At 34.6% G+C, this 16,283-nt stretch overlaps 1 protein-coding gene across 1 annotated transcript; it reads left to right on the top strand.

Annotated features, from left to right (window-relative positions):
- Window positions 1–850: 850 nt before the first annotated feature.
- LOC144444297 (solute carrier organic anion transporter family member 4A1-like) lies at window positions 851–15,332 on the top strand. The gene is made up of 9 exons (XM_078133711.1): window positions 851–1,707; window positions 3,989–4,091; window positions 8,029–8,150; window positions 8,841–9,095; window positions 9,556–9,751; window positions 10,735–10,891; window positions 11,487–11,665; window positions 12,502–12,566; window positions 13,624–15,332. Exons 1-9 carry the CDS (start codon window positions 984–986, stop codon window positions 13,929–13,931), a joined length of 2,109 nt encoding a protein of 702 aa, XP_077989837.1. The 5' UTR covers window positions 851–983; the 3' UTR covers window positions 13,932–15,332.
- Window positions 15,333–16,283: the final 951 nt, after the last annotated feature.

Here is a 16,283-nt window from a genome sequence, read left to right on the forward strand (position 1 = left end):
AGTATGTTAGTAAAATCTATCAGGATTTCCCTTTAATTTTAGCAGCATGCCTTTACAAAAATATGGTAGATTGTATTGGAAACAATTGCAATGTACATGTAGATATTATTCCCCAATATTTTTCTCCATTCAGCCAAAGAAAAATACAAGTGGCCTATGGGACCTTGTCACTACAAGTGACAGTTGATAGATGAGTAGTGACAACCATTAGGTCACGAGTATTTTCTGGCTGAATGTAGAAACATATTGGGGAATAATTGTATAATTTTTACCTCGTCAAGTATAATTCATTAAAAATTGAGAAAAATAACGACGATTTGGAACATTTTGACTCATATTTCAAGCTGCACTGAACCAGTGACATAGACATGGGTTATTGTGACATAAAAACAGGTATATACATGTAATCCATATTTTCTGTTCAAAAAAATAACTTGGCTTGTGCATGGTGCGTAAGGCCACTTTTACCACACCCCTTTCTGTAACTGGTGGTCCCCAATTTTACTGCATTATTTTGTGTTATAATTAGGTTTGCATTTTATCCATTGTTGCAATGGTTATAATATTTTGCTTCATGTTTGCATTCTCTTTGCTGTTACCATGGTTACAATATTTTTTTTAATTTTCAGTCTGTAGGTTTTGCGGTTTTGAAAGACTAAATAATAGCTGATGTGATTCGTTGAGTAGCAAAGTCTTGCTTCAGACTGTACCGTTAGTAGGAGAAAGGGAAGATAAACTGACCAGCGTTATCTGACAATGTTATATGGGATACTGATCACATACGCATAGCAGAGGAAAAGTGTTTGGCATACAGCGAAAGAAGACTTACATGATAGTTAATTAAGGGAAGATAACTGACGCATAGTGGCAGGAAGACATAGCAGCGGGAAGTGTACATGACGGAAAACAACGGACATAATTGACATACAGCAGAGGGAATGTACAACTGAGGTAACTGATTAAGTTGCGAATAACAAATCATTATGGAAGATAGCAAAGAAACGTCTACAAACACTGGTGCAGAGGGTAAACATTTCTTGAATGGCGACAAAACAGATGCAGGGCTAGATCCAGATAAATCTGTTTGTATAAAAGTTGATGATCATGTACAGAATGAGAGTGATGTTCTGAAGGAAGAATGGAAAGAGGGCGATATGGAGGGGAAGCAGTGCGGATTAGGAAGTTGTACGCCTAGTTCATTACAAGTCTGCAATAACGCCAAGGGAGTCTTAGTTTTCCTTTGTGTTTTAGCAATCACGCAGGGAATGCTTGTGAACGGGTTCATCAATGTTGTCATTACAAGCCTGGAAAGACGATTTAATCTGCCAAGTGTTAGTACAGGATTTATAGCGAGCAGCTACGATATCGCTGTCGTCGTTCTGCTGATAGGTGTTACGTACTACGGCGGGCAAGGACATAAGCCGCGATGGTTGGGAATTGGCGCATTCATCATGGGCTTGGGATCGTTTGTTTTTGCGTTGCCGCATTTCACGACTGGGTTGTATAAATACGAATCCGATGTCATTGATGTGTGTAATGAGAATCGCACCGTACATGAGTGCGAAGAGGAATCGGGATTATCAAATTATCTCGGAGTTTTCATCATTGCTCAGTTACTACATGGTGCTGGTGCCACGCCGCTATATACTCTTGGTGTTACGTACTTGGATGAAAATGTCGCAATGAAAATGTCATCAGTGTATATCGGTAAGTATATGGAATATTTTAGTTAGAGGAATGTATATATGTAGTTACATGTACTTTGTTGTTTAGTTACATGTACACTGTTATCCACAATGGTTTTAGGAGGGTGTGGCCTTGTGTTTAAGATCCTCTGTCCATATTGTTCTGTGAACGTTTGTTTCCTTTGAACCCTTGCCAATTAATATTATTTATCAACCATTTAAACCAAACCTACATGTACATGTATAAGAAAACAAATGCCCTAAAACACATGATCGTTCACCCCCCCCCCCCCCCCAAGTAAAGCGATACAGTTGTTTACAGCTGTTATAAATCAAAAACAAAGCAAAAGGTGAAAGGGCATGTTTGTGGACTCTGATTACAGTAATCCTCTTTCTCCCAACTTGTCCTTAGTTGTGTACAAACAAATACCCCTTGGGGAGAAAGAGGCTTACAATCTGATGTAGGAATTGGTGTGAATTCATTTATCTATTTCCAGTGCATGTTGTTGTTAGTTTATTGCTGTTATCATTCTGGCTTGAATGCCTCATCAAAAACAATGACAGCAAAAGTAAATGACAATATATGAAGGTAATGAATTCGAGGTAAAAACTGCATTTTGATTTTAATCAGATTGACACGCTGGTACACCTCTGATAATACTGCAGCTGTAACATCACTGAAAAAAAATAGTGATTTGTTTTCCCAACGAAAATTTTAATTTTGTGACTGTGAGTAGAAATATTCTTTTATAAAGACAAAATATATTGATGTACAAGTAAAAAACAAAATAACATAAACAATTAAGCATGCCTTGACCTTCAAAAAGCTCTAAAAATTCACTTAATTAAGTAAAACTGTACTGCATGTACCATCATAGTTTCATAGCAGCTATATTTATACACAATGCTACATGTTCATACACGTACATGTAAACAGAAAAAAAATGCAATTTTTGGTTTGATTGCTGTGCGCGGATATCAAATGTATAACCAATGAATTCCATTTTTCAATTACTGCAGGCATTTTTTATTTTGTGTTACAAATATAAAATAATTAATCATCTGGGGATAAATGTGTGCGGATAAAATAGAAATTACATTTCTGATAGTAATAATCAACATTCATTTGTAATATAAACAAAAAATGTCAATTATTAACATTGATTCCAGCCCAGTGATTATAAAATTATATATATACTGCTACAGCAAAACATTTATTCTCTATAATGCAGGGTGTATATGTTATGAGTCAGATACATAAATTATTTGCAACAAAGTACATGTAGTTTCCAAAAATGTTTCACCGGGACATTTTTAGAAACTACTTTGTTGTAAGAAGTAGCAATCAGAGAATCATTTTCTTCGTTCTGTTTAGTTGAACAATGAATACAGATTCTAAGCTACATTGTGTATTTATCTGGCTAACTGCTATTATAACTAAACTTTCAAAAACTTACCATTTGGAAGCATCGGACTAGCTCAATGCTAATACTTGACTTGCACTAACACTAACTTCTAGCCAGTTTGTTACTTGCAACTGGAATGATTAATGCCCGCACTAGCCCCATGTTCTACTGGCCTGGTACATCAGGCTGATACCAAGAAAAATGTGCGTGCGTATCAAACCTGGAAAGGGATTAATTCTTATACTGTTTCGTGTGTGAGACAACACTCTCCCCCCCCAAAAAAAAAAAAAAAAATGTTCAAAGAATGAGGTGAATTCACTATTTTTCTTAAAATATGCATACATACAATGTATATACATGTATGTATATATGCAGGTACATGTATACTCTATATTTAGTTCTGCAATATTGTTCAGTAAACCAAAAATAAATCATTTAAATTTTTAGTTTTCTGTCCTTATTGGAACTATATTACAGTGTGCATGTATGAAAATCATCATGTACTTGAGACAAAAGTTGTTTCAGTTCCTTCATTGTGTTTAAGTCTTGAATCCCAGGCATAGTCAATAGGCACGATATTAGAATGAAAGTGTTCACGGAGAAATATTCCTTTATCAAAATTGATGACTTTATTTGATATTTGATACCTCCAGCCAGGTCATTTTTTTTACATGAAGTATAGATTTGATATAAATCTGCCATTGACAGCTTTTGATATTGACTTTCATCAATTTATGAATATCCATACCGAGGAATTGAATGAGCAACCGATACACCTTCAGGCAGAGCAAATCATGAACAAACTTAACAAACAATTGATCATTGTACTCATGGCTGCCATATCCCAGACATTGCACTTTGACCTCTGACCTCTCACCCCCCATCTTTTCTTTTCAGGTATTTTCTACAGCACTTCAATACTTGGACCAGCTTTTGGTTATCTTATTGGTGGACAGTTTCTTAATTTTTTTACTGACGTAGGACAAGTTGATACTAGTTCGTGAGTGTTTTATTACAATATTTCATGATTTATTAATCATTTTGTTTATTGTAAATTTTACAAGGACATCAAGACACACCTAGGTATTTGCAAGTTTCTCAGCATTGTATTGATTTACAAATGTTCTTAACTTGTTCAGCACCAAAGAACAGTAGAAAGTTTGTAGTGAATTTTGGTGCTTGACAAATATTTTTGATTTATCAAGTACATGTACATGTCTACATACAACTGTACATGCACGCCGTCCCTTCCATGGTTCCCTGGCCACATCTCCATATACATTTGTATATGCAGACAAGTTAACTCATTTGAATAAGCCCAATTTTCACCTCTTCGCCTCATACAAATGTATCTGGGTAAATTAATATTCATTTGACAATATATATGTAATGAGTGGATAAGGAAAAATTTAGGATTGATTGTATATTTAATTATTCTTTTCATTAAAGTTGATAAATGTACTCTATGAGTACATGTATGTAACTTGTAACATTAGGCAGGTCAGACGCACTGAAAAATTTTCTGCCACTGTGTCTTCACAGCATAAACCCTAACATTGACTAGACAATATCTCTGCTTTGAAAAGTTGGATTTTTATGAATAAAACATCTTTCTGTTCACATTTAAAAGGTCAATATTTCTGTTAAAATAATTTTTAGTAAATTTTGGAAGCAATCCGAAAAAAAATACCTTAAAAACGACATTTATTCAACTGCTCACGGCGGTAAAAATCGGCCGTTTTCACTTCCTCACTTCATTTTCGAAGTGCAGGGGACTGTGTCACCTGACCTACACACATGACCCCTTATTTGAAAGGTCATGACATTGCGCGATATGTCACAGCCTCGTTCTGGTGATTCTCCGCCGTTCATTGCCGTTTGAAATCAAAGTTCAAGTTCGCAGTCAATTTGCTACCAGAAGCCCGAGGAATTTCAGGTAAACGATACTTTCATGTTAAAATTTGGTGTTTTTTCTATCAAATCATGTATTTTTAGTGATTTTTAATGAGCGAGTCCTCTGCACTAACGATTTTAGTTTTACTAGTGAACCATCAGTTCGGAATGACACGCGAGTGGAGTTTGAGTGTGAATAGGACGCCATTGTTCATGTACCAGGTTGCAGTGACCTTCACATACCACTAGTTCTAAGTGGCCTGAAAGTTGGTGAAAGTGATCAATATTGACTTTTTTCATAATAAAATGATCAGGAAGAAGTGTTGTGTAATGTTTAAGTACAAAATAAAAAAAGATATTGTGATATTTAACGATTTTCGCTACTTGTGTGGTTAGGCCTGGATACGTGTCACACGTATACAGACTACAGTAAGTTGAAATTAGAACAGTACACTAGCATATATCACTGTTGTAATGTTGTTGAGAGTTTACAAATCCGTATGAAGACTTCATTTTATTTTCATTTTCTTGTAATTATTGTCAACTTATAATTGTTTTAAAAGTATTGGTTCAAATTTTTACATGCTGTAGAGAATGATTGTGCATTGTAATGTTGATTCAAAGTTACTTCAAACAAGTGTTTATCATGACTGGATGATAGTACTATACTACATTACCAGGTCCAAAGATGCCGCACTTACACAGTATTTCCTCTTGCTTTTTTTCAGAGAAAAACTGAACTGAAACGTTCATTAGTGGTTGTCATGGTGAAGACATCACTGTCTAGTTTGTCTTTTGTAACAGGATCATATCAGAAATATGCAGTTTTGGAAAAATAAAAAATGTGTGGTTTTTTTTTGTGTTTTTTTTTGGTGCAGGGACAATTTAAAATACAAAGATAACTTGACTAATTATAATGAATACAGTTTATTTTATTCTCTTTCATATTTTACGTGTACATTTGCATAATTTGGCCACCTCATTTGCATATTTGTGGAATCTCATATTTGTAGCCCAATTAGTATATTACAATTTTTTTGAATGGTGACATTGGATTCAGCACCATTGGAACATACAAATTCCAAATTTCATGTTGATAGCATAAATAGAAAGAGCTCTACAAGAAATATGCATACATAATTAGGGGGACTTAGTTTTTTTCAGGTAAACAGTTTTCTGCCGCACCTGGTTTTTAGACAAAGTTGTGATTTCAGTGTACGTTTATTCACATGTATGATATATACTTGCAATAATGCCACTTTGCCTAAGTTTACAAATACTTTTTCTGTATGTAAAACAAATTAAATGGTCTTAAGATGTCATTTTCTTGTTGAAACTATGGTTTAAAAATGAAGGAAACTCAAATTTTCAAAATTTCAAAATGGTGGCAGAAAAAAATCGGAAAATTTAATACTTTAAAAATCTGTATCTTCAACAGTTCTTGTCCGATTTTAGTCATTCAAGTATCATTTTCTTTCTTTCACCGAGATCTATCTAAGTATGGCAGATTTAATGAGCAATATGTGCATTGAAAAAAGTGCCTGACCTGCCTAGTAACATCATACATGTATATTGTACTCTGTAGTTAAAAAAATCATTAGCCTAGGGAGTCTTTTGTATGAAAAGTCTATGGCATCTTAAGGGTTAAATTCACTAATATGATTTTCTAGTGATTAAAACATTTAAGTTTACAGTAAGTACATTTGTATAGCATGAAATATAGTAACATTTATCAAAATAAATAAATAATGTCATTTTTTACATTCTATTTATTTATTTTTCATTATATTGCTGATTTATTTTGATCAGTTGTCAAATTGAGAAATTTTGGAAGTACATGTATGTTCAGTTTTTGGGTTTTTTTTATAAGATGTACATGTATTTATGTCTAATGGTTACACTTTTAATTACTCTTTGTGTAATGTTCAGTAAAATTATAATTATAAAAATGTACCAATGGGTGTCAAGATGAAGTCCTACATAATAATGAAATATATTAATAGCTTTATAATCGTGTACTTTATTTCAAGGCACATGTTAGTGTGTCAGCTGTTACCCCTCAGTTACAAATTTTGTACATTTTGGTTGAATTATTAGGTGGCCTTGAAAGAATTTGGCTGGTTTGTAATCTGTAGACTCTATTAGTGTAGCGCTATCGTTCATCAAATCTTAAAATCTCTCTTTAGAGATGATTTGCTACCACATTGGTATTCGGACTATTACAATGTACATTGTGTAATACCAACTGTCACCACTTGTTTACAAGTCCATTGGCAAAATCTGAACCACACTAATGTCGATCTTTTCGATTGGTACCTTTTGTGGATGTTGCATTATGGGTGTTAAAGGCCCATTATGCAATCCCTGGTTCCTGTATTAGAGGTATATTGTAAAAGGAATAGCTACACTGCGAGTTTGTTATGTAGGTTTTCTGAGATCAAGTGCGATTTTATATGTCTGATAATGAGAAAAGAGAGCGACCATAAATTAAATAATAATTAGGCCTAAAAAAAAATTGTTCGGTTCTGGTTACCCAACCCCACCTAGTTTTTCATGCCAACCCTAAACTTTAAAAAAACAAACTTATTTGATAAAACTGTTAACAATTTTAAAATTGCGAAAATTGTGAAGTCTCGCAAGAAATACAAAATGTAATGGATGCAGAAACTGACATCATGATCAACATAAAAAAGACAATATAAAACTGTTCTTCCAATCTGTAATGGCTATCTGATGAGAAGAAACCAATAACACAGATACTATATATGGAAAACAATGGAAAACATAACTACATGAACTAGACACTCGCATATAAATAAAAAATATACATAATGAAATAAATAATCTGCCTACCCACCTATTCTAAAATTGAGCGTAATCGGAATCACACAATGTCTTTTGTTAGGCCTTACCTGTAATTTGTATGTATTTTATTGTACATGTCTGGTATCTGTGATGTCACGTGTGCTCAGCTTGCATCGCACACAACATATACATGTATTTACATTTGTTGACTCCTACAAACTTTGTTTTATGTTCCCTAGGTTAGCCATAACAACAGAGAGCCCTCTATGGGTTGGTGCTTGGTGGTTTGGTTTTTTATTGTGTGGTATATTAGCCTGGTCTGTGTGTTTACCATTGTTGGCCTATCCAAAAAGTCTTCCAGGTAAGTCCTGACTTTAGAAAATCAATGATTTTATTTGAATTGAGTTGTCATTTTGTTGATATTTGAATGGATGTATGTATGTATGTACAACATACATACATACATACATACATACATACATACATACATACATACATACATACATACATACATACATATATATATACGTACGTACATACACACACATACACATACATACATACATGCATACATACATACATACATACATACACATTTATATACATATACACAAACATATTGTATGTACCTTCATCATACATGTATGTACATACATACATACATACATACATACATACATACATACATACATACATGTACATACATACATACATACATACATACATACATACATACACACACACACATACATACATACATACATACATACATACATACATACATACATACATACATACATACATACACACACACACACACACACATACACACATACATACATACATACATACATACATACATACATACATACATACATACATGTACATACATACATACATACATACATACATACATACACACATACATACATACATACATACATACATACATACATACATACATACATACATACATACATGCATGCATACAGACATAAACACACACACACATGCACACATTCATTTTATTCTTTATTTGCCTGATTTTTAGGGTCAGATAAACTACAGCGAGTTTCTGAAACCCACAAAGGAGGTAAAGATGACAGATCCAGTGATCCAGGTTTTGGTACAACTCTCAGGGACTTACCAGCAGCCTTTGGTATCTTACTTTGTAATGCTCCATTTATGTTTCTTAACTTGGCTGGAGCTACCGAGGCATTCATCATGACAGGATTTTCAACTTTTGGACCAAAGTTTGTGGAATCACAGTTTAGTCAGACTTCATCCTGGGCAGCAACTCTTGTAGGTGAGTGGAAAAAAAATGCCTGCCATGGTTACATTTGTACACAACTTTAAGTAGATCTCATTCCCAAATGTTTTGGTTCCCTCAACCAGGAAACTTAAAAGTGATATATTAAAATGAACTTTTGAGTAAGACAGGAGTAGTGGCAACAGTGTTTTTGAAGAAAAATATTAGGAATTGTACAATTATACCAGGGAAGCTTTATTTTTTATACAGAAATCAAAGTTGAAGTAAACAGTTAATCTATTGCAGAACCAAGAGTACCCATTGCACCAGACGTATTTCCATGATACCTTGCTTTGCAAAAAGTGTTGTGGTTGACATAAAGTTGGTTTTACTCATGATGATGTGGAACTCATCTTTCTACTAATTGTTGAAGTTCATCTCCCAGTCATTTATTTACTTCAACCATACCACGTACTGTATCATATATCTTTCTATTTCATCATTTCTTCATCTCCAGGTTTAGTCGTAATTCCAGGTGGATTCGTCGGTACACTTTGTGGTGGTATATTTATCAAGAAATTGAAGCTGAAAGTGCCAGGGATTATTAAATATTGTATGGTGACAGTGTTTATATCGTTATTATGCTGTGGTGCAGTTCTTGTGTCATGTCCAGAACCAGATTTTGCTGGTATTACTGTACCTTATTTTAATGCGTAAGTATAATCGTGACTTGTTGCATTTACACTTACTTTTCACACTTCCATGATTACAAAAATATCCACAATATTTACACTTGTGCAGTGTTCTCCCCTCTGTACAGAAAACACATAACTGTGACTGTCCTTGTCACCCAGGCTACCATACTTGATAGGTTTCTGCCATGCTTGAAAAATGTTGATTGTTATTTGGAGTCATGGTGGGTGAATGGTTTAAGTGGCCGGTTTGGAATCTGCAGGTTGCAGGATCGCTGCCATTTGTTTCTGAGTGGCTATAGTCCTTGGGCAAGATTTGAACCTCGACTGTGCCTCAATCGACACATCTGTCTAATTGGGGACCTGGTAGGATAGATGTTGCAATGTGAATGCTTTAATCCTATACGCTTATAAAAGGCTGTAATGAATTGTATGCTCCCCAGGAAGTTGAGGAAGTATAAAGGGCCACTGTGTCGATATATATCCATGCCAGGGGTAATAATTGTAAAGTGCTTTGAGCACAGAGTGGGAAAGCACAATATAATAACCAACATTATTATTATTATTGAATGGAAAAGTAAAATATCACTGATTATCTTGATGGACCCAAAATTGCTTTTATTACAGCAAGTGGACTAGGAACAAGATTTCAAGTTTTGAGAGATTTAAACGACTTTAATACAAACTTTTTAAATAGATGTCAAATTAATATCAAAATGAAGCTATTTTAGAATCCAAAATGGCTGCCATTTTAGAATCCAATATGGCTTCCATTTAAGAATCCAATATGGCCGCTGAAAAATGTGTTAACACTATGGGAAAATGGAAGGTTGTCGATTTCCATGGAAACAAATCAATCAGCCTCCAATTTAAAAACAAACAACAATATATGCTTTCACATGGCTATTGTTTGAAGAGAATTTAAGACTTTAGATTTTCTGTGAAATTTATCCCCACAGCACATTCTACCATAACCTAACACGTTTTCTATATTTGGTGATTAGATCTCTCAGTGATGATGGCGATATCAATAGTACTTGTAATATGGATTGCCATTGTTTATCAAACTATGACCCAGTTTGTGGTGTTGATGGAAATATGTATTATTCCTCCTGCTTTGCTGGATGTGAACAGAGAATTGAGACTCAGGAGGGTCCTTTGGTAAGTTACAGTCAGACTAAAATCTACCGTATAAATAAAGAATGTAAAGTGTTCTATTAGATGTTATTGCCCAATATTTTTCTTTGTTCAGCCAAGGAATATATGAGTGACCTAAGGGGTCTTTGTCATTAGTGAGAACCCTTAGGCCACTTTCCGGCTGTATGAAGAAAAATATTGGAGAATAACATAATTATACCAGTGCCAATAATATCAAAGAAAAATTAGGGAAAGTAATGGTAAGTATGAACTTTTTGACTCATAATTCAAAGACAGCAGAACCTGTGATGTAGACATAAACTGTCATGACATAGACCAAAAAAGTGAACAAAAAGTGAACAAAGGACGTAGAAACGATTGTGCTTTTAAATTAACATTAGTGCTTTTTCATTGCTTTTATTTTGTCAAAATGATTATATTTATTTTATTTATTATTTATTTATTTATTTATTTATTTATTTCCAAGGATGTCCTACAGGACTAGTCTCATTAACAGGCTCCAACAATATACAGATACAATATATGCATGATAAGTATTCGTGCAATTCCTTACATGAATGTTTACTAAAATATGTAAAATCTCCCTTTATCAACACAGATGTACAGTCATTGTAGTTGTATTCATGACCCAGACCAAACCTTGAGAAATGCTACTCAGGCCACCATCGGAAAGTGTGACTCTAACTGTCCCTACCAACCACTATTTCTGATAGTTTTCTTCTTGGCTATAATGTTCACATTTTTAGCAAGTGTACCAGCTCTGACTGCAACATTAAGGTAAGTTTATACTATTAATGTGTGGTGTGAACATGTTTATGTCGGAGATTCGGCAGAATGGCAATTACGGACAAGTCAGGTGCATTTTAATTTGGCAGACAGTATAAGGGGAAAATAGACACTACATGTAAATAACTGATCTGGTCAGCCCACTGTATTCAATACAATTGTCGGTGACACCTTTCACTACAGCTGGATACTGAAAAATGACCACTTGTGAAGTATGACTTCTTTCTGCAGAAATAGCTAGAAATTTAAAAAAGAAAAGAAAAGTTTTTTGTGCTTAAATGAGCTAAAACAAATCTTGTGCTGAAAAAGATACGACTACAATATATAGTAAATTTGATCACAGATTATTAGTATATTTAAAGCCAGTGTGCTGACACATCAAAATAGGTAAAGACCAAATACAAAGTTTTGTGCCTATATAGAATTACTTATGTTGTGGTACTTATCTGTAATTTGTACTTGATGAAGTATGAACGAATGTGTAGAGATCAAAATCCAGTTAGCATCCCACATATTTACAGTTGGTTAGCAAGCAAATAAAAAGGGATCATTTGTATGTGTTATTCACACACACATCCATCAAGCCAGTGTACATGTATGTGTGCACATCACTAGTTCTCTCTCTCTCTCTCTCTCCCTCTCCCTCTCTCTCTCTCTCTCTCTCTCTCTCTCTCTCCCTCTCCCTCTCTCTCTCTCTCTCTCTCTCTCTCTCTCTCTCTCTCTCTCTCTCTCTCTCTCTCTCTCTCTCTCTCTCTCTCTCTCTCTCTCTCTCTCTTGTTTGAGAATTTTAGATTCAATAAATCTAATTGTATTCTCTGCCCTTTCAGGTGTGTTCCATTCACGCAACGATCACTTGCACTTGGTTTGCAGTGGATTGTTATCAGAATCCTAGGTAAGCTAATTTTTCAAATATTCCAATAACTGTTATTTGTGTTGTTTATCATTTTCCTACGTCAATTATAACAATTCTATCAACACTGAGAAAAGAATCAAATATACAATGCAATATTGCATAACCTCCTGATACCACTGACCAATTTGCTATAGTCTAACTGAAAAAAAATAAACAAAAGATTTGCATGGTTTGGCCACTAGGAGTGCTATAAGGACACATGGAAGTGAAATGAATACTGTAGTTTCTGAGCAAATTATAATTTCCAAGTGATACATGACTAGAGTTAATGGCATTCTTAGCAAGTCAACATATTGTACCACTTGTTTTATTTAGGGTGAAGTAATTTCAAGAACTCAAAGAGTTGTACATATTTTTGGCGGTCTTTTGCACTGCCATAAAGTTGGTGTCCAAAACAAAAATTTTAGCCTATCCATCCAAAATCTTCAATGCCCTTATGTGAGGCCTCATTTGAAAATCGATGCACTGAGAAAAAGAGAAACACAACTTTTTGTTGTTGAAGAATAGAAAGAGTAGTGTTGACTTGCTTTGTTTGGTTTCTAAGTTTCCATTAGTTGTACCCTTATGAATATTGTAATTTCTGAAAGTGATACCCTTCTTTTAAGGGAGAAGATACTTTGCAAATCTGCTATGTTTGATGGAATGTTAAGTGAGAATGAGTTTCATAACTATCACTTATCCGTACAAAGAGCTGGCATCGATCAGAACCTTGATGAAAATGACCTATTGTCCTCAGTAGGAAATTTCCATTAAATGTTTTGTTCACTGATTGCATTGTTATACACTTAGGATAACAATAGAAACAGACGACATTACGTTTAATGGAAGTTGCCAAGCAAGGCCTGTATTTCACGTCTGCATAAGTACTTATTGATGGCAGCTCCATACTGATGGTGAAAGTGAATGAAACCAACATATTTGAACTGAACTCGATTAACGTCAAAGTTGTCATCAAAACATAGCGAATTCACAAATTATCCTCTACTTTTAAAACTATGCCGCTATCAAGTTTTGTAAATGTATTTCTCATCTACAGGTTCCATTCCCGGTCCAATCACATTCGGTGCCGTTATTGACACAACTTGCCTTCTATGGGATCAAAAGTGCGATGAGAACGGATCATGCTGGCAATACAATAACTCAAAGATGAGTCTTTATCTGTTCCTGACAGCAGCAGGTCTGAAATGTCTCACAATCATCTTCTTTGTTATCACTCTATGTGTGTATAAACCACCAAAAGATGAAACACCGGAAGGAAGTGAAGCCGCAAAAGAGGGTGACGGTTACGGCTCTGTTACCGAGAAACAAACAGAGTTGAAGGAGGTTACAGATATGTCCAATTAATATGACTCTGGAAAGCAGTCTATCGGGGAAACTAAGATAGACACAAACTAAAATAAACAATTGAAAGAGGTTACAGATTTTTCTAATTAATATTACTATGGAAAGCAAGCTATCGGGAAACTAAGATAGACACAAACTAACACTAAAAAGAGTTTAAATATGTTACAGGTCTGTCCTATTAATCTGTCCAGTCAATATTACTACGGAAAACAAGCTATCGGGAAACTAAGATAGACACAGATTAACACTATTGTTATTGCATGTGGTAGGTTACACAAGTGGATGATAGGGGTGCCTTGATTATGTAGATGTAATCATCCTGTAGTCAAGATGCAGTGAACACTTAATGAGGTTGTATCTGGAATTCACATGAGGAAATTTTACTATTAGAGATACTGCCCTAACTGTGAAATGTAATTACATCAACTTCTATTGATAGTGTATATCAACATTTCTCAATAGCAGTTTTAGTTTTAGGTTGTGTAAACCTGTCGATAGTTGGGTTTCCATGGTTGTAAATGACCACAAAGAGAGCATCATATTATAAAGATGCGTTATAACATCCTGAAAAATGGAAAAGATCATACATTTGTAATAGTAAAGTGATGTATCTATAATCCACTGTATAGCAAAACTCAAGAAAAATGTCTCAAGTTGCACAAGAGGCCAGCACATAGTGCTCAGTTCTTGAGAAGAAGAGAAGAATTGAAAGGCATTACAAAGCTAATTGGCCACAAAAGATAAAAGGGAAACTTTTTTTTAAAACTGAAGTCCAATGCCGAAAAAAGAAAGAAAAGACACTTGAGAAAAATACACATGTGTAGTGAGTTTACAACTACATATTGAATTTCATCGTGTTCCCTCAAACATTCACATTTGATTCCTCATCAATGATGAATAAATACATATATGGTTTTATAATTACAGTGCTCTTTAAGTACGAACAATGAACTACTGCAATATACTGCTACATTACCAAAGTAGCTTTGTGGCAAATTTAGTATGGTCAAATCAAAAGTGTGCCGCAATTTTGCATGTCATTACTGTTAACTTCAATCATAACAAATTTCAAATTTGGCACCTCTTACAGTTACCAGTACCAAGGTTTGTTGTTCTTAGACATCACCTCATTACTTCTAGCTGTGATCGTATTTTCCAATAGATCATGCTCGAAGAATTGTGCACCTGTTCAACAGTTATCAAGTAAAGTGTTTCTCAACGTTGCTGCTGTACAGGCAGTGTTTTGACTACTATAGCCAAATAAGGGCAAGTTTAGTAATGTATCAATACATTTGCAGTACTTCATCAGTCAGAGAGACTGATCATTTTGGATAGAAATCAAAGAACAAAACCCAAATTATAATGTACATCATCCAAAGAAGGCCAAAAAACAGTTTTTAGCAGACAGTCGTTTTTTTGTTACATTATATAGTCATTTACGGTAGTCATTTTAAGTTCAGTGTTATGTATTATTACATTATTTACCAACGATTACTTACACCAGTACACTGGAAACATTATTGCATACCTGAATGCAAAATGGTATGACGATGAGAATGATCATTGTATACGAAAGCGCGGGATTGCATAGTGTCATTTTCACAGAAATTTGCTGTTTTGGATAAACGTATGTAATAATAACAGAACTCCACCCATGTGAGTTCCAGTGTGGGTACTATTTATATTTGCACTCACGCTTTTTCTGCTGCACTTTCAATACCTCCACAGAGAACCCTGTAAGCTCTCATGCAGATAACCAGAGTACACCACTCTTGCACTCTGGCATCATGGGGGTTCTTTCACATTATCTTCACTGCATGATTTGTAGAGTACATGTAATTGTATGAATAGGAATTGTGAAAAGCAAATATGCCATTATTCTGGTGAACTGTATTGCGTACTGTCGGATGTGCGAAAGCAAACCAGCAATATCTCTAATAATCTTTAATCAATAAATTCATTTGTGGACCCAGATTGGGAAATACGGCAAGAGACAGGGAAAAAGGCAGAACAAGAAAGGATGTATGGGTAGGAATGTAGAGAAAATATACATACTATATGTCCATGTGGTATATTCTAGCTGGCTCTCCCAAATCATGAAACCACTACAAAAAATATAATGTACTGAACTGTGATAGCGCCCTCACTTGGGCAAGAGTCCAACACTTTTGTTTTAATAAATTTTGTTTTTAGTAAAGATTCTGGTCAACATCCAAACACATCTCCATTATGTATTTACCATCACTGCCTCAATAGTGCCATTTTTTGTTTCATATACATGGCGGTTACAAAACAGAAATACAACATTTCCAGATTTTCGGCGATTCCGTTGTGTGACCGTCATGTATACGT

The sequence above is a fragment of the Glandiceps talaboti genome, chromosome 13, assembly GCF_964340395.1.
Source record: "Glandiceps talaboti chromosome 13, keGlaTala1.1, whole genome shotgun sequence".
Classification (NCBI taxonomy): Eukaryota; Metazoa; Hemichordata; class Enteropneusta; family Spengelidae; genus Glandiceps; species Glandiceps talaboti.

What these genes read in the sequence shown, in the direction of transcription:
- LOC144444297 (XM_078133711.1), top strand. Translation starts at nt 984, where the DNA reads ATGGAAGATAGCAAAGAAACGTCTACAAACACTGGTGCAGAGGGTAAA. An exon ending in CTGGGCAGCAACTCTTGTAG is followed by an intron (nt 9,096 to 9,555) that starts GTGAGTGGAAAA and finishes CTTCATCTCCAG; the next exon opens with GTTTAGTCGTAATTCCAGGT. An exon ending in GATTGTTATCAGAATCCTAG is followed by an intron (nt 12,567 to 13,623) that starts GTAAGCTAATTT and finishes TCTCATCTACAG; the next exon opens with GTTCCATTCCCGGTCCAATC.